The sequence below is a fragment of the Crotalus tigris genome, unplaced genomic scaffold (assembly GCF_016545835.1).
Source record: "Crotalus tigris isolate CLP2741 ecotype Arizona unplaced genomic scaffold, ASM1654583v1 scf7180000018650.477379, whole genome shotgun sequence".
In the NCBI taxonomy this organism is placed as follows: Eukaryota; Metazoa; Chordata; class Lepidosauria; order Squamata; family Viperidae; genus Crotalus; species Crotalus tigris.
Genome location: NW_024097124.1, coordinates 361,036 through 386,470, shown reverse-complemented (window position 1 = coordinate 386,470; position 25,435 = coordinate 361,036). Strand labels below are relative to the sequence as shown.

Sequence of the window (25,435 nt, the reverse complement as noted above, 5' to 3'; positions counted from 1 at the left end):
TAAATTGAGGACAACCTATGATAATTTTGAATGTTCATTTTTTTACCCACTCAATATCCTTTTATTCCAAAAAAGCAAACGCCAGTTTGCTTTTGATATAAACTGTTTTTTCTTGTATGAGCTGACTTATAGAACAATATGTCATAGTTTTACTATAGCATTAAACCTCTGGCAGAGTAAAGCTCTTTTGTGAGATGTCACCAGTATGCTACAGCCTTTTGCAGGAACATTGCATGTGTCTCCTTCAAATTTACTTCCCTAAACTTAAAGAATAGACAAGGTTTGGTTTACTGATTAAGGCACCAAGTTAGAAAGACGGAGATGGTGAGTTCTAGTCCTGTCTTAGCCATGAAGGCCAGCTGGGTGACTTTGGGCCAGTCATTCTCTCAGCCCAAGCCACCTCATAGGGTTGTTGTTTTGGGAAAGGTCTGTTGGATACTGCTGCCTTAAGTTATTTGTAAAAATAATAAAAGCGGGATACAAATAAATAAATAAATAGCCTTTGCCTTCTGCTTATATAGTGGTTCCTTGGTACTCATTGCTAATTGGTTCTGGGAGGTCCAAAATGAGGAGTACAAAATTTCTCCACAAGGAATAATATAGTGCAGTGATGGCGAACCTTTTAGAGACCGAGTGCCCAAAAACCGCCCTGCCCCCCAGCCTGCCCCTGCTCCGCCCGCCCACCCCCGCCCTGCTCCACCCTCACTCTACCTGCTTTCAGGGTCATCCACAGCCCGCTGCAGATCACCCTGGCGGCCCTGCAGTACCATGGTGGCATGCCCTCCGCCCGTGCCCCACAACATCATCTGCTGCCTAGCTGCCATGTGTTTCACTGCGCTGCTCTGCCCGGGCGGCACCCAGGGGTGACTCTCCTCTGGGAGGGCTGCTGATGAGGAGGGGGTTGCGGGGGGAGGCAAGGCTGGGAGACGGCATGTGTGCCTACAGAAGGGGCTCCGAGTGCTGCTTCTGGCATGAATGCCATAGGTTCACCACCACTGATATAGTGAGTCACAAGGCAGCTGACACAGACAAGTTCTACTTTGTGTGTGAGTGCCAAATAAACAATGAGCACCGGGAGAAAATGTTCATGTCAGAATGCATTGAGTACCAAATTTGATGAGTTTCAAAGCAGCTGACAAGTTTTCTCTCAATAGTCACAATCACATAAATTTCCTGCTCCATTAGAAGACAAGGATTAGTCCAGTTCAATTTGCTGTCTGAAACAAGGGATAAATGATTGCCCTTTAAGAACCCAATTGCAAGCATACTCTTGTACTTGAAGAGAAGAGAAAAAGCTTTGGAAGGCCAAGACAGGCTGATCTCTCAATTCTCCAACAGCCTCTCAGGCACTTGAAGATCTCCTTTGGCCTCACGGCCACACTGACTCTCAATGAGCCAATTCATCCTTACCTCAAAGTTAAAAAGGCCCAGCATTTTAAGAGTATTCCTCCTTTTAAAAGAAGGAAGATTACATGGAATCTTGCCCTCATCCATTACTATAGCCTCAATTATTCTGAAAACAATTCTATTTTACAGTTAAAATGTTTTGAGAAGAAAAAGTACGTACTTAGGATCTGGGCTAAATCCACATAACAATGGCTTCGAAGAGTCACTTACAAAGCTCCTATACTTTTCTGTGGAGAAAAAAGGAATTATTTAAAAGATCATCCTATCCTGATATGCATAGCTTAAACCATCTGTTGGATAACTTCGGTATAAAGAATAATTTATTAATCTGCAAATTAGCACTGGCTTAACTTTAAAAAAAAATCCTTATTTAAAATCTGGGATGGATTGGGTTGATAGGGTAAGATAGAAGAAAGAACAATAGGAGCCAGAAAAACAAAAGGCAAGATAAGAGGAAAATCTCCAAATAATATAATTGGAAGCATTTCTGGAAAAAAAAACCAGACTATATCTGATGGTATTTCAGAAAAGTGCTCTTCTCAAAAGAAAAGGAAAATATTTATCATAGATTGGTAGTCTTTTACATGAAATAGGAACATGCAGGTAAGAGGAGCTATAACTTCTCCTTATCTGTATTTTATTGGTTGATAACTTTATCATATATGTCCCCAAACTCAATTCCAGAAGTGTTTCATAAGAAAAATGCAATAATGTGATAAAGCAAAGAGCTATTGGAAAATGATACATACTTGGTTAGAAAAGATACTGGGAAAACATCTAGATTTTAAACTTGAACTCTTCTTACTAGGTATAATGCCAGAAAAGATTAACAAACAAAGCCTATATTTGATTTTATACATCACAACAGCTGCAAGAATAATGTTTGTGCAATATTGGAAAAATGTAGGAATACCACGAGGAAGAAATAATTAAAAGAAATATTGGAATGTGTAGAGATGGACAGATTGACTATGAGATTGAAAGAAAAAGAAGAAACAGAATATTATCAAACTTGGGACTTATTTTATCAATAGCTAGAGGAAAGAATGAAGGACTAGGAATTAAATATGTATTAGCATTTTTTCAACCCAGATAGCACGTTGGTTGAAAAATTATTATAGGTATGTAAAAAAAAATCAATAAAACCTTATAAAAAAAGAAAGGAAAATGCCATAATCTGGAGCAGTGTATTAAGTTAACGTAAGACACATGAGGAAACCTGAACATATTATGTTAAGCCTTCTCTGGCACTTCCTATATGAAATCAGTAAAAAAAAAATTATGCCCAATGAGTGAAAAGTTCAATTGTTTTATCAGGTCTGCTTGTAAATGTGTAAAATTTCTTTTATTTTACAAATACAGAGATAAAGATAATTCACAACATATGATTGGAGCTGACCCAATGCAGTTGTATGTTGTAATAGTCATAAAACAGGTAGGCCATGTAACCAACTCTATTTTAAGACTTTTTTGTGGCAGTCATTAAGCAAATAACTATGCTTGTTAAGTGAATCCACAGTTAAACAAATGCTACAGTTTTAAACAAAACAATTCACTATAGGTGCAGTTTTGCCCAAAACCGGAAGCACAACATGGTCACTTCAGCAAAACCATTGTAAAACATGACCTTGCACCCATACTGCCAAGCAAATTAAATTCAGTCATGTGACCATGGAAGAGGCTTGACTTTCAAAACTTCAAATCCAGATCCTAAGTCCCCTTTTTCAGGTTGGTCATAACTTCCAAGTTGCTAAGCAACAGGTCATAAGTCAAGGACTACCTGTAAAGGCTTCCTTCAGGAGTTTCCAATATTCTCAGTGCTTTTTTTGTAAAAAAAAAAAAAAAAAAAAAGGTGCCGGAACTCACACACGTCATACAATCCGTCTTGCCTACCCTACAAGGTTCCATCCAAAAAAGGTGCCAGAACTCCGTTCTGGGCGTTCCATGACAAAAAAAAACCCTGAATATTCTTAAATTGGGGGAGACTACATTTACAATCTTGAGAGTGCTCCCAGAAAATCAGAGGTGTGCATGGAGAGGCTTAAAAGTCAAGATGGCATTCACCAACCACATGATTTAAGACCTCCCTTTTATACACATGTGCAAATTGTTACACATACAAAAAAGACAATGTGTTTTGACTGAGTGGTTGCAGCTTCCATCTTGACTTACTTTTTAGTTCCTCCATGGATGCCACTGCCCAGAAAAATGAACTTCCTCTTTCTCTAATTCCAGGGCATGTTTCTTTACTTTGCTTTGATTTAGAGGGTTAGGCAGAACAAATACTTCTGAATTAAGCCCTGAATTGGAGCCATCTTCTTATTTTCATTATCTTTAATGCCCAAAGGGGGTCCATGATAATGCAAAAGTTTGGAAAATAGTGCTTTGAAACAACCCCTAATCCCAAACAGAAATAACTACACCAAAAGGAAAACTTGTGTTTCATTTTATGCAAAGCACCATGTTAATGCTGCTAACATTGGATGTTCTTGCTTTGACGACATATGGAGATGCAGCCTTTTTTTTTCTTATGCTTTACTCTTAGAATTAGATGATACTGAGGGAGGAGGAGGAATGTGATGGGAGTTAGTTAGACATACAATATTGTAACATAAGATGATAAGGCATGGCAGGATGAAGAACTGGGCGGAAAGCCAGCATTTCAAACTAATTGGAGAATGTGATTTATGACTGTTAGTTGTAGGAGGGAATTGTGCTTTGATCTATGTGCTGAAGGGAGGGGAAGTCGGATTTTGGCTTTGACTATGTACCTGCCAAAACTATGTTGTTCGAATAAAGGTTCTTTAAGGTAAACAATGCCTCAAAGTTCTTTGAAGAGTTTCATCTTTTAGAACCATGACACACCATTTCATGGAAATTTTATGGACTGTGATATGGAGATAAACAAACTTAACAAAATAGATGTGATCCAAAAAAAGAAATAAGGAGTATAAGATTTTATTTCTAACTCCCAAATGATAAGATTTGTACAAGATTGGATTAAGTTTCATTATGGGTTCTCCATATCCCATACAGGAGCACAGATATGACCTAAGAAAAAGGTACGTAGAGGAATGAGAAAGAGTGAGAAAAAAAAACCCCAGGATTTCCTTGACAATACCACAGTTCTAGGATTTAATAATTTTACATTTCTTAATTTGCAACACTTTTTGTTGCAAATGGTTCACAAATAAATGGCGTTAATATAGTTATTAATACAATAAATGATTTAAAACAGGTATGACACAGAGCTTACCAAAAGATAGAAACTTATACATTACCTGTATCCTTTAATAAACAATCATTTTTGTTCTTGATGAGGTTTTCAGAAAGAACCAAACAGGAAACACAATTATATTTTAAGTTACCCATGAAGAGCTGAAGACCAACCAGTGCAAACACAGCCAAGAAGAAAACTGTCAGCAACATCACATTTGCAAGTTTTTTCACTGACTGAAGAAGGGAAGATATAATGACTTTCAAGCCTACAGCAGAGGAAACATCAACATTATTATGTTTCTGAGTCCTATAATCTTCTAGGTTTTGAAATGGACACCTAATATCATTAAAAGGGTACAACAAAGAATGTTATTCCCGAGTATTCCTGAACTCAGAAAGTTCAGAACAGAATAGGAGCTGTTGATAAAATTCTACAGAGGAATTATTGAGTCTGTCATTTGTATTTCTATAACTGTCTGTACAGCAACCAAACAGGACAGGTACAGACTTTAACGGATAACTAGGGCTGCAGAAAAAACAATCGCAACCAGCCTGCCTTCCACTATACTGCACGAACCAGAAAGAGGGTTGAGAAAATATGTACAGACCCCACATCCTGGACATAAAGTATTTCAATTTCTTCCCTCATGACAGTTCTACAGAGCATTGCATGCCAAAGCAGTTAGACACAAAGACACTTTTTTGTGTGTGTGTCCGTTTATGCCATCTCTCTGATTCCCACAGTCTAAGTCTTATGTCTAGGTATATTTACTCCTGTAGTATGGCTGTATTACTATTATCTTTCTCATCTGTTCCACTATCTTCTCATATTGATATCAATATGATTATTATTATTTTGATATTATGATTATTATTTCTTTGCTTTGCATGTACACTGGGAGCTTATTTCTTGTATGTCTATCATTTGTCCAAGAAATCTGTTCTATCCTATCCTATCCTATCCTATCCTATCCTATTTATTCTCTTCTATTCTGTGCTGTTTTATTCCATTCTGTTTTATTCCATTCCCTGCCCTGCCCTGCCCTATTCTATTCTATTCTATTCTATTCTATTCTATTCTATTCTATTCTATTCTATTCCCTATCCTATCCTATCCTATCCTATTTATTCTCTTCTATTCTGTGCTGTTTTATTCCATTCTGTTTTATTCCATTCCCTGCCCTGCCCTATTCTATTCTATTCTATTCTACTCTACTCTACTCTACTCTACTCTACTCTACTCTACTCTACTCTATTCTATTCTATTCCATTCCCTATCCTATCTTATCCTATCCTATTTATTCTGTTCTATTCTGGGCTATTTTATTCCATTCCCTGCCCTGCCCTGCCCTGCCCTGCCCTATTCTATTCTGTTCTGTTCCATTCTATTCTGTTCTGATCTGTTTTATTCCATTCCCTACTCTATCCTATCCCATCCCATCTGATCCCATCCCATTCCACTCTAGAGCATTATACTATGAGATTAAAAACTACAGTAGATAAGTAAAGAAAACTAAAATCCTTACTCATTCACGAAGCTGCATAGAGAACCTGTGTGTGTGTGTGTGTGTGTGTATTTATGTCTGTGTGTGTGTGTGTGTGTGTGTGTGTACAATAAATAAATAAATAAAGTATCCGCTTTTTTATGTCCTTCACAGCACCATTAGAGAACAAAATGGGAAATAGAAAAGAATCAGATATTACCTTTAACTTATGGAAGAAAAGTGGCATATTAGCATTACTGATAAAACAATAATAAATAAATAATAGCCTTGGAAAAGTGATCTGTACATCTTGGAAGTCCAGCTCAGAATTATGGTAATACTGGGAAAATATTGGGAACACTGGTAAAGGGGAGGGGCATCTCTGAATGTAACTGGAGCATAGCATCCACAGTATGCACAGGTCCTCAACTTACAACCAGTTATTTAAAAGCAAAAAATGCCCGTTTGTGAAAGTGGATTTAGACTTACAACCATGAGATTTGCTTTTGTGGTCCCTCAATCATAACAATGTACAACCAGAATTCCAGTCCCAACCATGGTTATAAGTTGAGGACTACCTATATATTAATTTTCTTGCTAAGGTTCAGATTTGAGTTAGCTCTCTTTTTTTTTTTTCACAGCATAATAAGGGCTCCTTGATTGTCATTGCCAAGATTTGAAATTGAGGGTTAAATTCCAGGTTTCCCAGAACAACAGAAATTTGGTAGAAATACAGCAGGTTAGCTCTGTGTTAAAGTGGACCAGTTCATTTTTTCAGAAGGTTTTGTGATTATTTTGATATATGTTCCTGTAACGCAGTATTTAAATCCTTAACAGACAGGCAGTTTCTAAATTTTGAATATAAGCAATAAAAAGTGCTACTTACCTGGAATTACAGAAACTGCCTTTAAAGTTCTCAGTATCCTGAAAATTCGGAGAGCTGAAATGCTGCCAAATTCTTGATATCTGCATAAAGATACACCTAATATTGTAATATGATAGTTTGGCAGAGTTGCTATGAGTTGAATAACATAGAAATTTAATAAATCATTATGGCAGGTTGCAAAGTCCATCAAATGATTAGATTAGATTTGGCATGTTTATCCACCTATTATGTCCTTCCCAAGGATCCTGAGATAGGCAGATGTTTTCCAGTTATATGTACAGTCCTGTCAGCACCATCCTATCGGCTACTGAAATGTGTGAATTTGGATCACAAAGACCACAAGGGCTAATTTCCAAAGGTCCTCACTGCAATTGCTTTGGTAGCAGAATCTGGGAATAACTTTGGCAGCTGATGTTAGTCCACCCAGACAAGGTTGGACTGGGTGAACGTATGAAAATACTCAGGGCAGAAAAGCTGCAAATGCTTCTATTAAATGAGAGGAAAAATTGTAGCTCTTTGTTGTACTGTATAGTTTAGAGAGCCTTGGTCTATTGATTAAAACACCAAGCTAGAAACTGGGAGACAGTGAATTCTAGTCCTACCTTAGGCATGAAAACAAGTTGGGTGACTTTGGGTCAATTTGAAGGGGACTTTGAGTTTTAGTCCTGGCTTAAGAATGATAACTAGCTGAATGACTTGGGGCCAGTCCCCCTCTCTCAACCAATCTACCTCACAGGATTGTTGTTGTGGGGGGGGAAGGAAGAGGAAGGTATGTTGGATATATTCACACACTTGAGTTACTTATTAAGGGTGGATTATAAATAATAAACAAGTAAATGGAAGCAGAATGCTCCAAGGTTGACTTCTAGTTGGAAGGAAAGTGATTGAAGACTTTGTAAACAAGTCACGACAAAGAAGATGGATAATTAACCTGTGAAATTCAATACCCAAGATAAGGTGTATAATGGTAATTAATTTGGTTGGCTTTAAAAGAGAACAGGTCTATCAAGGTCTCTTGGCCTTGAAGACTCAAGTACAGGTAGTCCTTGACTTACAACAGTTCATTTGGTGACTGTTCAAAGTTACAATGGCATTGAAAAAAGGGACTTATGGACATTTTTCATACTTATGACTGTTGCACCATCCCCGTGGTCATGTGATCAAAACTCAGGTGCTTGGCAACTGGTTCATATTTATGATGGCTGTAGTGTTCTGGATTCAGGTGATCATCTTTTGCGACCTTCTGACAAGCAAAGTCAATGGGAAAGCCAGTTTCACTTCACAATCATGTTCTTGACTTAACAACTACATTGATTCACTTAAAAACTGTAGTCAGGAAAGGTTGTAAAATGGAGCGAAAGTCACTTGTCTTCATTAAAAACAGAAATTTGGGGCTCAGTTGTGGTTGTAAGTTGAGGACTACCTGTATTAACCAGTTGGGGACAGCGTGACTCCAAACACCCAGTTGCAGGAGAATAAGGGTAGGTCTCCAGGTCCTGCTTATGAATACCTCAGAGGCTTCTGGTTGGCCATTGTAATAAACATTTATTTGATTTAGAACCTGCCACCCTCAAAATGCTCAATGTTGGACTAAGATGGGCCATAACCAGATTCAGTAGAATACTTACAGTCTTAAGGACAACAATCTGAACTTCTTCTGTAAGTACTATATAAAGAGAGAGCACCATTTCATCCATATTATTTATTGGGGATATGTTTTAGAATATAGAACATAGAATAATAGATTTGGAAGGGACTTTGGAGGTCTTCTAGTACAACCCCCTCCTCACACAGAAGACCCAATATACTAGTCCAGAAGTGGCTGTTCAATCTCTTCTGGAAAGTCTCTAGTGATGGAGCAACTACAACATCTGAAGAGAAGCTTGGTTGATTGCTCTAATCGTTATCAATTTTCTCCTTAGTTCTAGGTTGGTTCACTCCTTGATTAGTTTCATCTGTTGTTTCTTGTCCTGCCCTTTGGAGAACAGTTTGACCGCCTCGTCTTTGTGGCAGTCCCTCAGAATTTGGAAAACTTATATGATATCTCTCTATTCTTGTTTTCATTAGACTAGATATACCTAATTCCTGCAACCATTCTTCATATGATTTAATCTCCAGTCTCCTAATCATTTTTGTTGCTCTTCTATGCATTCTGTCCAAAGTCTCAAGAGTCTTTTTTATATTGTAGTGACCAGAACTGGATGCAATATTCCAAGTGTGGACTTACCAAGGCCTTGTAAAGGGGTAGTGGAAATTCATGTGATCTTGAGTTTATCCCTCTATTAATGCTAAGATGTCGCTGGGTGAAGATGGAAGCACTGAAGAGCATAAAGCTTACCTCAGATTATTTTAGTTCATATATTTAGGGCATTACAGTCATATACCTCATACTTCAAACCTTCTTCAGCATTTTTAAATGTGTATTTCCACTTCTATGTTTTGATTGTTCACAGTCCTGGCCAACACTCCCTCCTGCAGGCCAATGGGAAGGCACAACAAAGGCCACCTATGTCTCTGTTCTTCCTTGCCTGATTTGCTTATGCAGCAACAGAAAACAGAACATAACATTATATTATTAAATATATTAAACAAAAGTGCTAGAAGGGAGAGTAAGTGGCAAAGTCATCCCAAAGATGCTTTCTCACGAGGCAACTGGACTTTCTTGTTTTCTTTGAAAATGTTTTGCTTCTCATCCAAGAAGCTTCTTCAGCTCTGACTGGATGGTGGGGAATGGAAAGATTTATACTCCTTGAAGAGAGCTGTTCATTTGTATTCTTTTAGCCCAGTGGTTCTCAACCTTTTTAATGCCACGATCCCCCAACCGGTCGTAAGTCGAGGACTACTCAACCAGTCATAAGTTGAGGACTACTCAACTGGTGCAGCACCGTTTGCAGAATGGGACTTTTGGCGGGCTCAGCAGGGCAGAGACAGCCTGGACAATTCCTATTGGCTTTTGAAAGCCAATAGAATTAGACTCTATTCAAGAGAGTCTATTCTATTGGCTTTCAAAAGCCAACAGAATAAAAGGGAGTAGCTAAGGAAAAGGGGGGGAAATGGCGGACTGCATTGTTTGGCAACCCCCGTGAAATGGTCATTTGACCCCAAATGGGGTCCCGACCCACAGGTTAAGAACCACTGTTTTAGCGAGTCATTAAATCTACCTGGAGGTTATCTGTGTCTTCATGATCACCTGAGTAGTGCAAATGGGTTTGGAGTCTTCTTGGAACCGCTGAACAGACTGTGTTGTAAACTGGAGACAGAGGATGTCAGATTCCCTCCCCCTCTGTTGACAGAAGGCGGTTCAATTTTGACCTAGATGGCCCTCTTTCTTCTCTGTCCAAATTGTGAACTTTGCTGTCTTCAAAAAAGTGCCTTTGCTTTTTAAATGCAGATGGATTGCTGAATCTTTTCCTGATGGGTTTATTCTCCTGCGTTGTGCCATGTGTTTATGAAGTGGTTGTTTTGTTTCCTCAAGGTACAGATCTGCTCATGGCTCATTGCATTGTACTGGATATACCAGGTAGATTTAATGACTCACTAAAAGAATGCAAATAAACAGCTGTCTGCAGGAATGTAAATCTTTCCCACCACCCAATCAGAGCTGAAGAAGCTTCTTGGAGGAGAAGCGAAATGTCTGCAAATAAAAACAAGAAAGTCCAGTTGCTTCATGAAAAAGCATCTTTGGGACAACCACAACCTGGATGACTGAGAATTTCCATAGACATTTAGTGGCAAAGTCACGTGAGCTATTAAGGGAGAGAGAAATTCCAGTCACTGTGCAGCAGAACAAGAAGGAAAGGCCTGTTCCAGAACTGCAGGGGAAAGGCTGCAAAACATACTTCATTTTGTTTCTCGGTACTGTTAAGAATATCACCTCAGCTTCCCAAGAGACACAGCAAAGAGCGAAAAATCTATCACACATACAGAGCTTCTGCTAAGCGCTGCCAAATGTTTTGGTGAGTACATGCCGGAAGCAAGGCATTTACAAAACACCTCAAAAACAAAATATTAATTTTGACTATTATAAACCTCTCTCAGCATCATTTTTTCAGCTTCTCCTACAAAGATATAGCATTAAATCGAGTTATGAGTAGGGAGGCCACTAGCCCAGTATTCATTATTAATTAGATTTTTATCTCACTTTTATTATTTTGTAAATTATTCAAGACGGCAAACAGACCTGATACACCTTCCTTCTATTTTCCCCACACCAGTCCTGTGTGGTGGGTTGGGCTGAGAGAAAGGGATTAGCCCAAGGTCACCCAGCCATCTTTTATACCTAAAGATAGACTAGAACTCACTGCCTCCTGATGATTAGTCCAAAGTCACCCAGCCAGCTTTCATACCTAAGGCAGGATTAGAAGGGGCGTTCTCTTACCTGAACGCCTTTTCTCAGCATGATGATGTAGCATCCACTGATGGATAATCTCAGCCTTCCTGCTCAGACAAGACTAAGTCAGAACTTTAGCCACGCCTCCTTTGGGCGATGCCTTCCCCAGTTTTGACGAGGTGAAGCTCCCATGACAAAGTCTGATGCAATGGCTCCTCCTGTAACAAATACCTGCCTAGACTGCCTGTTAAGGGCGGGTGTGGATGCTACATCATCATGCTGAGAAAAGGCGTTCAGGTAAGACAATGCCCCTTCTCCAGCACGATGAATGTAGCATCCACCGGTGGGACATACCAAAACCACCCATGTCCCTACGGGGAGGGAAAGTCTAGGCATGTGTCCCCTGTGAGGAAACTACCTGCTGCAAAACCCTTCTACCAAAAGAGGCTTCCGCCACAGTGAACCTATCAAGTTTGTAATGCCTTATAAACGAAGAGGGAGATGACCAGGTCGCTGCCCTACAGATATCCTCAACAGAAGCCTGGGTAGACCAGGCTGCCGATGTGGCCGCACTGCGCGTAGAATGAGCAGTGACATTCGTAGGCACTGGGAGAGATTGGGATCTATAGGTGTGAGCAATACAAGCCCTGATCCATTTTCTAATGGTAGAAGACGATACCTTCATACCCATGGAAGAGGGCTGGAAAGACACAAACAGGGCCTCCGACTTGCGAAAAGCTGCGGTTCGCTTGATATAGTGGTTCAGGGCCCTGCGCACGTCTAACTTGTGCCACAGCTTCTCCAAACGATGTGACGGATTGGGACAAAAGTTTGGAAGAATAACATCCTGAGACCTATGGAACCAGGTATTGACCTTCAGAATGAAAGAAGGATCCAATCTAAGGACCACTCTGTCTTCCAGAAAAATACACAGGTCACTTCTGACTGAGAGAGTGGCCAGTTCTGAGATACGTCTTGCCGATGTGATGGCTACCAGAAAGGCCACCTTCAGAGAAAGGAAGTGAAGTGAGCAAAACCGGATGGGTTCAACATGAGGGCCTGTAACACCGTAGGTAAGTCCCATGAGGGATTGCGATGCACCGCAGGAGGTTTGGCATTAACCACCCCTTTTAGAAAGGCAGCAACCGCAGGGTGCTGCAATAAAAGGACTAGATTGTTACAGGTGAGAACCGTTGACAAAGCCACAACCTGTCTGCAGATGGTGCTATGTGAGAGACCCTTGTTCAGGCCCTCTAAAAGGTAGTCCAGAATATCAGGAATAGTGACCTCCAATGGTCCAAGATTATGTGGACTACACCACGAGCAAAAATTCTTCCACATGGCATCATAGATCCTATTGGTCGAGGGCCATCTTGCGGCTTGGATCATAGAGATCACCCCAGACGAATAGGATTGCCTGGCTAAACTCTCCCGCTCAAGTGCCAAGCGGCTAGTTGAAGCCACTGTGGATCTGAGTGTTGAAGTCTCCCTTGACTGAGAGAGACGCGGTCCGGTGGAAGCCTCCATGGTGGAGAAAGAGACAAATCCACGAGTTCGGCAAACCATGGTCGCCTTGGCCAGTGTGGGACAACTAAGATAACTTCCGCCTTTTCCTGCAGAAGCTTGCGGATTGTCGCTGGAATCAAGGGAAGAGGAAAAGCGTAAAGGAGCCCCTTGGGCCAATTGCTGCGGAGAGCATCCGTTCCCTCCGCCCCCAGTGAGGGAAACCTTGTGAAGTACCTAGGGAGTTGGAAGTTTGTTGGGGAGGCGAACAGATCCGCTTGTGGTTATCCGAATCTGGCCGAGATCTCCCTGAACAGGGCTGGGTCCAGGTGCCATTCCGAGTGGTCGACCGTGGCCCTGCTCAGTGAGTCGGCTTGACGATTCGCCTCCCCAGATATGTGCTCCGCACTGATAGACTACATATTGGATTCTGCCCACAACCCCAGCTCCAGGGCTTCTAACATGAGAGCCCACGAACGAGTCCCTCCATGTCTGTTATGTTGTCCATCAGAATGAGAACGTGATTTCCTGCCACGATGGCAGAAAATTGACTGAGAGCCAGGTGGATTGCCCTGAGTTCCAGCCAATTGATGTTGTGCGCTAAATCTGACTGGGACCATTGACCCTGTGCCTTGTGAGTCTGTAGGTGAGCGCCCCAGCCGAACAGGCTGGCGTCCGTAGTCAAGGTGAGCCTGGGAGGCTCCTTGAATAGGGATCCCCTGTTCATTGCCGACAACGTCCACCACAGAAGAGACAATAGTGTGTGATGTGGAACTCTCACCTTCCTTGTGAAAGCACTCATGTTCCGCTTCTGGAAAGGAAGAAGGAATCACTGGAGGACTCTGGAATGTAGTCTGGCCCATGGAACGATCCCCAGACAAGAAACCATCTTGCCCAACAGCTGGGACAGCTGGACCAGGGGAACCACCTTGTCTCTCCGTATTTTGTGGACAAGTGACCTGATGCTGTCTTTGCACTCCTGTGAGAGGTAAACCTTGCAAAGGTTGGAGTCTATAATTGCTCCTAGGTGAAGCAAGCGAGTTGAAGATGTTGTGTGACTCTTCTTGAAATTCACAGAAAATCCATGTTCCTGAAGAGTATTGATTGTTATTTGAAGGTTTGATTGGGCAGAACGGAAAGAACTGGATTGGATGATTATATCGTCCAGGTAACATTGTACGCGCACCAGGATTGATCTGAGATGGGCTGCCAAAACTGCCAATATCTTTGTGAATACCCGAGGAGCTGATGAAAGCCCGAAGGGTAGAGCCCTGTACTGATAATGCCGGTGCGCGTAACAAAACCGGAGGAATCTGTGGTATTGTGGGAGGATACAGATGTGGAGGTACGCCTCTGTCAGGTCTATAGAAGAGAGGAAATCCTCTTTTCTGATACTGGCCAGAATGGATTCGAGGGACTGCATCTTGAACCTCTTGTAGGTTAGGAAGTAATTTAGCCCCTTTAAATCCAATATGGCTCTCCAACCCTCCGAGGCCTTGGGGACCACGAACAGAATGGAGTAAAACCCCCATCCCTTCTGTTCCCAAGGTACCAGTTCTATGGCTTCTATTTATAACAGATGGGATATGGCCGTGGATATTAACTTGGCCTTGACTGTGTTTCTCAAAGTGGGACACTGAATAAAGCAGTCTGGAGGAGTGGTTATGAATTTTAGAGTAAGACTGTATCTTATGGTCTCCCTTACCCAAGCGTCGCTGGTGGTAAGCTCCCAAGTGTCGCTGAACAATGCTAAGCGACCGCCTATGGGAGGATCCCCCTTGGCGTCACTTGGACCTCCTATAAGGGCGACTCCCGGACCCCCGAAAGGAACACTTAGATTGGAATTGACCTTTGGTTCCTAGGTTTTGGCGGTCCTGTTGTCGATCCTGTCTGGGGGAGAAGGATCAGGAACTTCTGTTCCAATCCCAGGATTGCCCAGCCCGAAAGGGCTGCCTCCACTCCCAGGAACCACCGGCACGAAAGGCCTGTCTGAGGAATTCCTTAGAGGGGTGCGCGAGGACCTTGCGCTTATCCTTCCCCTCAATAAGGTATGGTTCTAGGATAGGGCCGAACAGCTTTGTATCGCTATACTTGTCAGTTGAGAGGTGCCATTTAGATTTTAAATCAGCCTTCCACTGTTTCAACCACAGCAACCTGCAGGATGAAACAGTGGCCGCTATAGATCTGACGGAATACCTAGCAGAATGGAGGGATGCGTCGACCATATATTCAGAAGCGGCAAGCAATTTTCCTAATGTCTGGTGTGCATGCACCTGGTCAGGAGAAATCAAGGCCTGCAGCTCGTGAAGCCACATAATGGACGCCCGTGCAAAAAAGGACGAAGACGTTGCCGCCTTGATCGCCCATGCTGAGGCCTGGTGAGCTCTACGGAGAGAAAATTCAAACCTCTTCTCGTCCGCTTTTAGGGCTTCAGCCATATCTCCTGGAATTGTGGATGTGGAGAACAACGATGTGAGAGGAGTATCTACAGTAGACACCTCTAGAAGAGAAGCAAATGAAGAGGAAACGTTAAACAACTTCTTTTCTGTACTGTTAGGAGAAGGCAGAGTGGCCAATGAGGACCATTGTTTCTCCACAATGGAGCGGAAGACACTTGGACAAGGAATGTGCCTTTCTTCCACTACTTTCTCCACAAACAAGGGATTAGACTCTTGTTCAGTGGAGGTAGATTGCTGAGGTTCCTGTTCAGCGGCCAATTTAGCCATAGTACTTCATAAGCAATGACCTGAACAATGAAGGATCAAAAAGACCCGATGTTGGGGACGGATCCAGTGCAGCCTCCTCATCCTCTGACATAGGAATGTCTGCCGTCTCTAGGTCCACTGATTCCCCTTCTCCTAACTGAGAGGATGTCTCAGACTCCCCAGTGCCAGTTAACAGGGCACGCCCTGTTTGAATTAAAGGCATGGGCAGAAGTTGTGGTATCTGAGGGAACCATTGACCCATGGATGACGCCATGAATTGTCCAAAGGCCTGATGCATGAACACCTGGAACTGTTCAGACCATGCCTGTTGGCCCGAATAACGAATTCCAGCTGAAGTGGAAGGATATGCTGCTTCAGGGACCTGTTGTGTGATCGAAGGAGGAGGAGGAGGAGGAGGAGGAGGAGGAGGTGGAGGAGAGGGACCAACCTGTTCAGTTTCCCCCTGAGGAGATCACGCCCTAGGGGCATCATGAGAAGGCACGAAATGAGGCCCGAATGGGGATGGGTCCAGTGAAATGGGGGAAACCACGTCAGCCTCACTGGACCTGAGCCTTTGAGCTCTGGAGAACTCCTTCTCCAGCGCCAGATGTCTTCTCGAGGCTTCTCGCTCAGCTGCTTTGGAAGGCTCTATGTTCTTTGTCTTGGCCTTTTCTTTCCCCCCCCCCCGCCTCCAAATCAGAAGATCTGTGCTTTTTTTGTGCGGGGGGAACATCAGAGCTCTGCAATGTCTGAGGAGTTGCACTGTCTGCCATCGCACACTGGATATTTCGGGTAGGAGATGTCCAGGAATGGGGGAAATTAACACGCAGATCAGGTTATCAGAGAGGGAGGTTCCCGCGCTCTGATGAACCACGAAGGCAAACAGCCAGACAATTCTCTAGAACTGCCTGTCAAGGCCCTGCATGCACAGCACTGCGGACTAATACGAACAGGTGGATTCTAATAAAACCCCCTCAGAGGATGGTATAAGGGAATAGACCTTGTGAAGAATATGTGTGATCCACAGAGGAATCCAAAATGGCGGCCGCCCCCGCTTCTTCAGCTTTTTTCTCTAATCAAGAGAGAAATAAGCAAAGGGGAGCTTGAGTAATCCCCCTTGGAAACCTGGCACAGCAGGCTAAAGTTTTTGTGGAATCAGGCCCAATCGCTCCGCTATGGCACGTAAGGGCCTTCAAAATGGCGACCATGCCTGTTATTATGACTCAAAATGGCGACCCGAAGCCTTGTGGTCGCTCAAAATGGTGGCGCCCTAACAAACGCCCCAGCGATCTACTTTGGCCGTTTAGCCCAAAGAAAGGAACAAAGGGAGCTTAATTGTAAAGGGATACCTTCCCCTTTGAAATAAGGCAAAACAACACTTGCGGTTTGTAGCGCAGCCTCCGCTGCGAATTGGAAACTCGTGCACCAGCAGGGACCTCGTGCCATGAGATTGACGTAAACAAAGCCTCCCTGCTGAGCCGCACTCCCGGAAAGCCCCAAGCACTAAAAATAAGCCCGATTTCAGTGCTGAACAGCTGATTCTCGCTGAATCCCCCGATGATCAGGCGCGGCTGAGAAACGGTCTGGAGAGAGCCGGAAAAGGCCCCTTTAGGACCTAAAAGGAACTTCAACTGCTTTTGAGTTCCCTTGAACTGAAAATGCTGATTAACAAATAGAAAAATAAAGAAAAGGAAAAGGAAACAACCAATATCAAATCTAATTCTATGCTACTACCAGATAAATAAATCTCCTATTTTAACTAGCCTAGCTGAGGAGCCACACAAAGTTGCGTCCTACTGAGCCGAGACTAAGTCAAAAACTGGGGAAGGCACCACCCAAAGGAGGCGTGGCTAAAGTTCTGACTTAGTCTTGTCTGAGCAGGAAGGCTGAGATTACCCACCGAGATGCTACATTCATCATGCTGGAGAACTCACTGCCTCCTGATGATTGCTCCAAAGTCACCCAGCCGGCTTTCATGCCTAAGGCAGGATTAGAACTCACTGCCTCCTGGTGATTGTTCCAAAGTAATAATAATAATAAAGTTGGAAGGGACCTTGGAGGCCATCTAGTCCAACCCCCTGCTCAGGCAGGAAACCCTATACCATTTCAGACAAATGGTTGTCCAGTCTCTTCTTAAAAACTTCCAGTGTTGGAGCATTCACCGCTTCTGGAGGCAGGTTGTTCCACTGGTTAATTGTTCTAACTGTCAGGAAGTTTCTCCTTAGTTCCAGGTTGCTTCTCACCTTATAGTAATAGTAATAGTAGTAAAGTTGGAAGGGACCTTGGAGGTCATCTAGTCCAACCCCCTGCTCGGGCAGGAAACCCTACACCATTTCGGACAAATGGCTGTCCAGTCTCTTCTTAAAAACTTCCAGTGTTGGAGCATTTACTGCTTCTGGAGGCAAGCTGTTCCACTGATTAATTGTTCTCACTGTCAGGAAGTTTCTCCTTAGTTCTAGGTTGCTTCTCTCCTTGATGAGTTTCCACCCGTTGCTTCTTGTCCTGCCTTCAGGCGCTTTGGAAAATAGCTTGACTCCCTCTTCTTTGTGGCAGCCCGAGATATTGGAAGACTGCTATCATGTCCCCCTCATCCTTCTCTTCATTAAACTAGACATACCCAATTCCAGCAGCCTTTCCTTATATGCCTAAGGCAGGACTAGAACTCAATGCCTCCTCGGGATTGGTCCAAAGTCATCCAGCCGGTTTTCATGCCTAAGGCAGGACTAGAACTCACTGCCTCTTGGTGATTGCTCCAAAGTCACCCAGCCGGCTTTGATGCCTAAGGCAGGACTAGAATTCACTGCCTCCTGGTGATTGCTTCAAAGTCACCCAGCTGGCTTTGATGCCTAAGGCAGGACTAGAATTCAATGCCTCCTGGGGATTGGTCCAAAATCACCCAGTCAGCTTTCATGACTAAGGCAGGACAGTTAATTTCTTCCCCAGTACCTTAATCACAAGACTCTTCATTCCCATTTCCCCAGCAATAAATCTCCATTCATTAACAAATCTCAATGGCTCCCTGAGTCACTTTTGTTTCTCTTTACCGTGAGTCCTTGAGTTACAGCCCTTCGTTTAGTGACCTTTCAAAGACATTGAAAAAGTGACATGGCCATTATTCACACTTATGATCATTGCAGCATGGCCATGGATGTGATCAAAATTCAGATGCTTAACAACTGGTTCATATTTATGACGGTTGCCATGTGTTGGGGTCATGTGATCCCATTTTGCAACCTTCTGACAAGCAAAGTCAATGGGGGAAGCCAGATTCACTTAACCCGTGTTATTAACTTAAGAACTGCAGTGATTCACTTAACAAATGTGGCAAAGAAGGTTGTAAAGTGGGGCAAAACTCACATAACGACCATCTCACTTAGCATCATAAATTTTGGGCTCACTTGTCGAGGACTATCTGTATTTCCTTCTATTTCAACGGTAAGAATTATAGGTAATTTTTTTTACAGGGGAGCTGAGAGGTTAGAAACAAAATATATTGTTTAATCTTATTATTATGATGTTCTTATTTTACACTATTAACATCTGTCTCTTGTCTATGTTTTGCCTTCTCAAATAAAATCCAGAGATAGAGCTTTTAAAAGCACTTGTGAGATAAGTAACCATATAAATTGAATAAATAAAAAAGCTACTTATTTCCAAAAAGGTAGGCTGATTACTACATGCTTTAGTAACTCCTAGATCAGAAACTCCCTCTCACTAAAAACTAAGGAGAGTTTGAGCTTATCTATCATGATAGCAGTGTTCCAATATCTCAGAGGCTGCCCCAAAGAAGAGGGAGTCAAGCTATTTTCCAAGGTGCCTGAAGGCAGGACAAGAAGCAATCGAAGGAGAAAAGCAACTTAGAATTAAGGAGAAACTTCCTGACAGTGAGAACAATTAACCAGTGGAACAATCTGCCTCCAGAAGTGGTGAACGCTCCAACACTGGAAGTTTTTAAGAAGAGACTGGACAGCCATTTGTCTGAAATTATATAGGGTTTCCTGTCTGAGCAGGGGGTTGGAGCAGATGCCCTCCAAGATCCTTTCCAACTTTATTATTATTATTATGGATCATCGCACAGTCAGCCAGATGTTCAGACTGGATTTGGCATTTTGTCTACCTATCGAGTCCTTACCCAGGACCGGGGATAGGCAGATGTGGATGTTTGATGGTATTACAGATATCGTCGCAGGATGGAAGCAGTTCCTAGTAAGGCCGCCTTTTTCAATTGACTAATAGCGAATTTGTCAATGCCAATGGTGTTCAAGTGGTGCTCCAGTTGTTTTGGGATTGCACCCAAGGAGCCTATGACTATTGGTACTACCCTTGCTTGCTTTTGCCACAGTCTTTCTATTTCTATTTGTAGGTCTTTGTATTTTGTTATCTTCTCCAGTTCTTTCTCATCTATTCTGCTGTCTCCAGGCACTGCCATGTCCACTATCCAGACTTTTTTGTCTTTCTTATCGACAATTGTTAAGTCTGGGGTATTATGTTGCAGATGCTTGTTTGTTTGAATTCTGAAGTCCCAGAGCTGTTTAATTTTATCATTTTCTATGACTGTCTCTATTATTATTATTATTATTATTATTATTATTATTATTATTATTATTATTATTATTATTATTATTATCATCATCATCATCATCATCATCATCATCTCTACAGGGGTTTCAACCAGCAAAGAAATACCCAAACTTACGTCATAATTAAAACAAAGAAGTCCAACACATTCCAAGGATCTCGCAGATAAGTGAATTCATTACAAACAAATCCTCGTGCTACCACTTTGACTATGAACTCCACCGTATAAATGCTTGTGAAAATAATTCTGAAAAGGAAAGCAGCAAAAAAAGTCATTAGAAGTAGAAAAAAAAGGGATATTCAGCTTATAGTATTGAATATTTCAGTATTACTATTGGGAGCAGGAAGTGGGGGTGGTCTTTGAGTAACTGTTTTCAGTAACAAGGAGCATCTATGATTAATGTTTCTTGTTCTTTGAAATAACAAAGCAAAAACATGGTTTCTGGTAAGTATTGGTTCAGACCAGCCAGGGGTCTGTGGAAAAGTATGAACTTTAATCACCTGAAAACACACTGTGGGAAACACACCTTATGAATATGCAATTGGTTATTAACAAGATCATGCTAAGAATTAGGGGATGCTAAGAACTGTTACATGCTATATATATAGTTACTGAGCATGCTATTTAAAAGCTTGACGATTCAAATGATGCTGGCCAATTGGAGAACACAATCCAAATCCAATATGCTTGAACTGTTTATAAAGCGATTTTTTTTCTCTTTTAAGGAAACTTTAACGTGACACTAGGAGACCTGCCTTTTACTTATGCATAAATAGATATTAATCTATCTTTCTGGTTCAGATCCTATTTGGGCAAAAGCATATCGGGTTAAGAAACTTGCTCTGGTTTGCGGCTTACATTACTAGTTGTTGCAAAATATTTGCCTAATCCTCAAAGAGGGGAAACATTCCCAAAAAGAACAGAATGTGGAAACTAGCTGGGGAATGAAGCCTTTTACCATGAAAACAATACTAAGAACTCTCAGCAATTGATGTGTTTAGTGACTGCAAACAAACTAGTTTTTGCTGCTTTTAAGCCAAAATATCATGTCATTTTATAAAAACAGAAGTACAATGCCAAGCAGGGCTGTTTTCATTGCGGCCTCCATACAATTGTCTGGAGTTTTGCAACTCAGATTTGGTAGCACTACCAAAATAAAACCCAAACAAAGTATGGTCTCAAGATCTCTAGGGTTCCCCAAGATCACTTCAGGGGCTCCGCAAAGAGAAATAAATATATGATATTTTTCAGAATAGTAAGAGTTGGACGGGAGCTTGGAGGTCTTCTAGTCCACGGGTCAGCAACCCGTGGCTCTTTGAGCCTTCTCCTGTGGCTCCCAGCCTCCTCTGCCACTTGCAGAGAGAGAGAGAGAGAGAGAGAGAGAGAGACAGAGAGAGGTACTTGCGCTTCCCTTCTCTCTCTCTCTCTCTCTCTCTCTCTCTCTCTCTCTCTCTCTCTGTGTGTGTGTGTGTGTGTGTGTGTATGTGTGAAAGAGAGTGGGCTCACACTGTACCAACAAGCTGACAAGCTTATTGGGTGGGGCTCCTCCCTTTGCTGCATCTCTGCAGGAAGCAGGAAGGGCAGGAGAGAACCAGCCCAATAATGTGTGCCAGCTTGTTGGAGAACAGCCTGAAGCCAGCTTGCCAGATGAGCAGAAGATCGGAGAGAGGGAGAGGGGGGGGGAGAGAGAGAAAGAGAGAGGAGGGGAGAAAGAGAAAGAGGAAAGAGAGAAAGAAAGAGGGAGACGAAAGAGAAAGAGAGAGAGGGAGAGGAAGAAAGAGAGGGAGAGGAAAGAGAGAGAGAGAGAGAGAGAGAGAGAGAGAGAGAGAGAGAGAGAGAGAGAGAGAGAGAGAGAGAGAGAACTCATGCACAGCAAGCAAGGAATTACAAATGATTCTGAATATTCTTCGGACAGTCAAGAACCATCATTAAATAAAATTTCGTCCAGGTAGTTTGAGGCAGGAGGAAGCTACATGTTCCAGATTAAAACCAAAGGTTTTTTTCCATCAGCAAGGAAAAAAGTTAAAATAATTTTTCAAAGATATTTAATAGAGAATCAAGAAGAACATAACAGGCTGCAGAAGCTCTGATTAAAAAAAATTCTGGCAAAAATTCAGTCAGCTTGCTGGAAGCATATTAAGGTGAGTATCTGCTATGCTATCTTGAATTCCCAGCCTTCAGAATTTGGACTGTTTTTGATTTAGCACTGCTGCTTGTGTTATGTTGCTGTGTCAAGTCCATTAGTTCCATTAATTATTGCTTGCAGGAGAAAATATGAAAGTTTAGAATATACTTACTCAGTAGTGTTTCCATCAGTTGGAGGAGTGTTTAAAGCCATAAAAACACAGTTGACAAGAACAACACATGTTATAAATGCAATAAACAAAGTAAACAATGTTAAGGAAATTGTCTTCCTTTGAAGAAGAAAAAATACATTTGTATGTTCAATTATCTGTTAATATGGTAAAAAGTGGTTGTTTTACAATTGTATTCTTAAATTAAAGGAAGCATTTCAAAAAATAGGGCAATGCAGTTATTCTACTTAATCCTCCACTGTTATGACCCTCAGTCAGTGGTGGGATTCAGCCAGTTCACATCATTTCGGAAGAACCGGTAGCTAATTTTGTTGTTGCCCAGGCCCAGAATGGACTTCTGGAAGAGGCATCCACACAAAGCACTGGTTGTTCACCCTTTGAATCCCACCACTATCCTCAGTTCTAGTTAACATTGATCTGAGCAGAGTTCCATGTTCAGCTCTTAAGAATGAAAACAAACTTCACTCAAGCTTTCCATCTTGACTATCCTACTTGAAATAATTCTGATAGATTGCCTACCTTTTATTCAATGCTTCAGTTTTGTGAGAGATTTGGGGACTATATCACAAATTTATAGTGTGAATTTATTGATATACTATATTAAGGCCAGTGCCAAAGTATCTCAAAGCACTTTCCATTTCCATTATTTTATGAATTTAACTTCCTAGGTAACTTATATAACCCAATGTTCAACATCAAAGGTGGCTTCATTATAAATCCAACCCACCTAATTTTGATCATCATGAGAGAACTGAGGAACCCAAGAGTTTGGATTTTGTTTGAAATGAATAGAACATGTGAATCCAATCAAAAAGGAAATGAAGTTGCTGGGATCACAAAATATCTATTCCAAATTTAATAAAACCTGATTATTACTATGACTATTGCTGAACAGCATGATGTATTATATGACTGATTTCACCATTATTGGGATTTATCAGGTATAAGTAGTCTCCCTATGCTGAAATAATTAGGGTCTGAGCATATGGAATCCATATGAAGTCAATAGCAATTACAAGTAGTTCTCAACTCTCATTTAGTGACTGTTAAGATTAAGATCCTCTTTAATAGGATATAGCTTAGTCTTATTCAAGCAAGTTGAAAAAAGTATGTTTAGTCATACATTAAGTGCCCCAGAGGTAACAAATTACTACAGGTGTTTTGTCACACAGAACTAAAGGTTGAATACTAAGGCCCTTAATTTAAACAACCATTTGTTTAATGACTCTTTGACATTACAACAGCACTGAAAAAAGTGACTTATGATTATTTTTCACACTTAATGACTATTGCAGCTTCCCCATGGTCATGACTTGTATTTAGGATGGTTGCCATGTCCCAGGGTCATGGGATCACCTTTTGTGACCTTCTGACAAGCAAAGTCAAGAGGGAAGCCAGATTCGCTTAACAATCATGTTACTAACTTAACAACTGCAGTGATTCACTTAACAACTGTGGCAAGAATGGTTGCAAAATGGGACAAAACCAGTGATGGAATTCAAATAGGTGACCAGCCAGTTCTCTTTGTGGATGCTGCTTCTGGAAGTCCATTGTGGGCCAGGGCAACCAAAAATTAGCTACCAGTTCTTCCGAACTGGTGCGAACCGGCTGAATCCCACCACTAGATAAAACTTACTTAACAACTGTCTCATTTAGCAACAACAATTTTGGGTCAATTGTTGTAAATTGAGGACTATCTATATAATATTTGGTAAATACATAACCCAAACTAGACTGTTGTTTCTCTGTGTTATAATATATGTGGGTATATGCATAATTCTGTATTTATTTATTTAGTTTTGTCATATTTATGTAGTGTATATCCGAGGTGGTGACCCTTTGAGCACTGAATGCAATAAAAATTTATTTTAATGTATGCTGATTAGTTTACATTTAAAGTGACAATAAAGTTACTATTCTATTCTATTCTATTCTATTCTATTCTATTCTATTCTATTCTAGATATTAATCCCCCTTTCAGCAAGGAAGTAAGAGGCCTCTGTTATGAGACTCAATTACTCTCCAGTCTAAGAGTATATAAAAAGGGAAGAAAGCCACTGTATCACTTAAAAATACAATTGTCTTCTCATATCATGCTAGATTCATACCAATAAACAATGGCATATCATGAGTGTCTCATAAAATGATGGAACAGTGGCTAGATTTCCATGATAATTGAACTATAAACTATTTATCCTCTGTTTGTTATGCTACGTGAATCCAGCCTAGACTGGTATACATATTTACTAACAACCATGGAGTGAACCCCCATATCCACATTAGAAGGATATACATGTATTAAAATTTTTATGGCTAGTCTTCTTAGTGGGTGGAATGGACTAAATAAAAATAAAGATTTGGAGGCTGTAAATCGAAAGATTCTGCTTCGGGATGATAGCACCATAAATGTCTGTAAAATATAGGTAAATTCTTTGTAAATAACGTATGCTGTTTAGAAGAGATTTTAAAGAACATCTTAAATATTATTTATTTAAAAGTTGTAACAACCAAACTCTCAGCTTGGAAGCCTTGTGTTGAACTAAAATTCCCAGAATTTCCAAATCTAAGGACATTGGTTTAGGAAGACTGAAATACTTCCACCAATATAAATTCAATGCAGTTTTGTACATTTTGACATGGAAAAATACTACATACCAATCTTAGCAGCTACAGAATTGTGTCTCTTATACAAAAAGTCAGCAAGTCCTATCCTATCATTGCAATAATGAGACACGTAAAAAAAAAAAACAGAAAATCCTGAGGTAGGTTTTTCGCTGATGCTTACCTTAGGTAGAAAAACTAACTAATTTTGATGTTTGTTTTTCCCCATAGCAGATGTCAGTTGTGGACTTGACAATTTAGATCAGTTTTTAACCCTTTTCTTCTACAGGTATTTCTTGACTTACAATCATCCATTTAATAATCATCTGAGTTTCAACAGCACTGAACAAAGTAACTTATGACTTATAATCTTAGTTTTCACACTTATGATCATTAAAGTTTCCCC

The 25,435-nt window shown here is 41.3% G+C and overlaps 2 protein-coding genes across 2 annotated transcripts in view; both read right to left on the bottom strand.

Annotated features, from left to right (window-relative positions):
• Positions 1 to 2,300, bottom strand: part of LOC120313374 (sodium channel protein type 5 subunit alpha-like) — a 69,247-nt gene extending 66,947 nt beyond the window's left edge. Inside the window, exon 1 of the mRNA XM_039355250.1 lies at positions 1,568 to 2,300. The gene's annotated coding sequence lies outside the window, so the exon portion shown is untranslated. The remainder of the gene's footprint in view (positions 1 to 1,567) is intronic.
• Positions 2,301 to 4,572: 2,272 nt separating this feature from the next.
• On the bottom strand, positions 4,573 to 22,473 carry LOC120313380 (sodium channel protein type 4 subunit alpha A-like). The gene is made up of 4 exons (XM_039355271.1): positions 22,411 to 22,473; positions 20,231 to 20,359; positions 6,997 to 7,076; positions 4,573 to 4,892 (listed from the first exon to the last, which is right to left on the bottom strand). Exons 1-4 carry the CDS (start codon positions 22,449 to 22,451, stop codon positions 4,678 to 4,680), a joined length of 465 nt encoding a protein of 154 aa, XP_039211205.1. The 5' UTR covers positions 22,452 to 22,473; the 3' UTR covers positions 4,573 to 4,677.
• Positions 22,474 to 25,435: the final 2,962 nt, after the last annotated feature.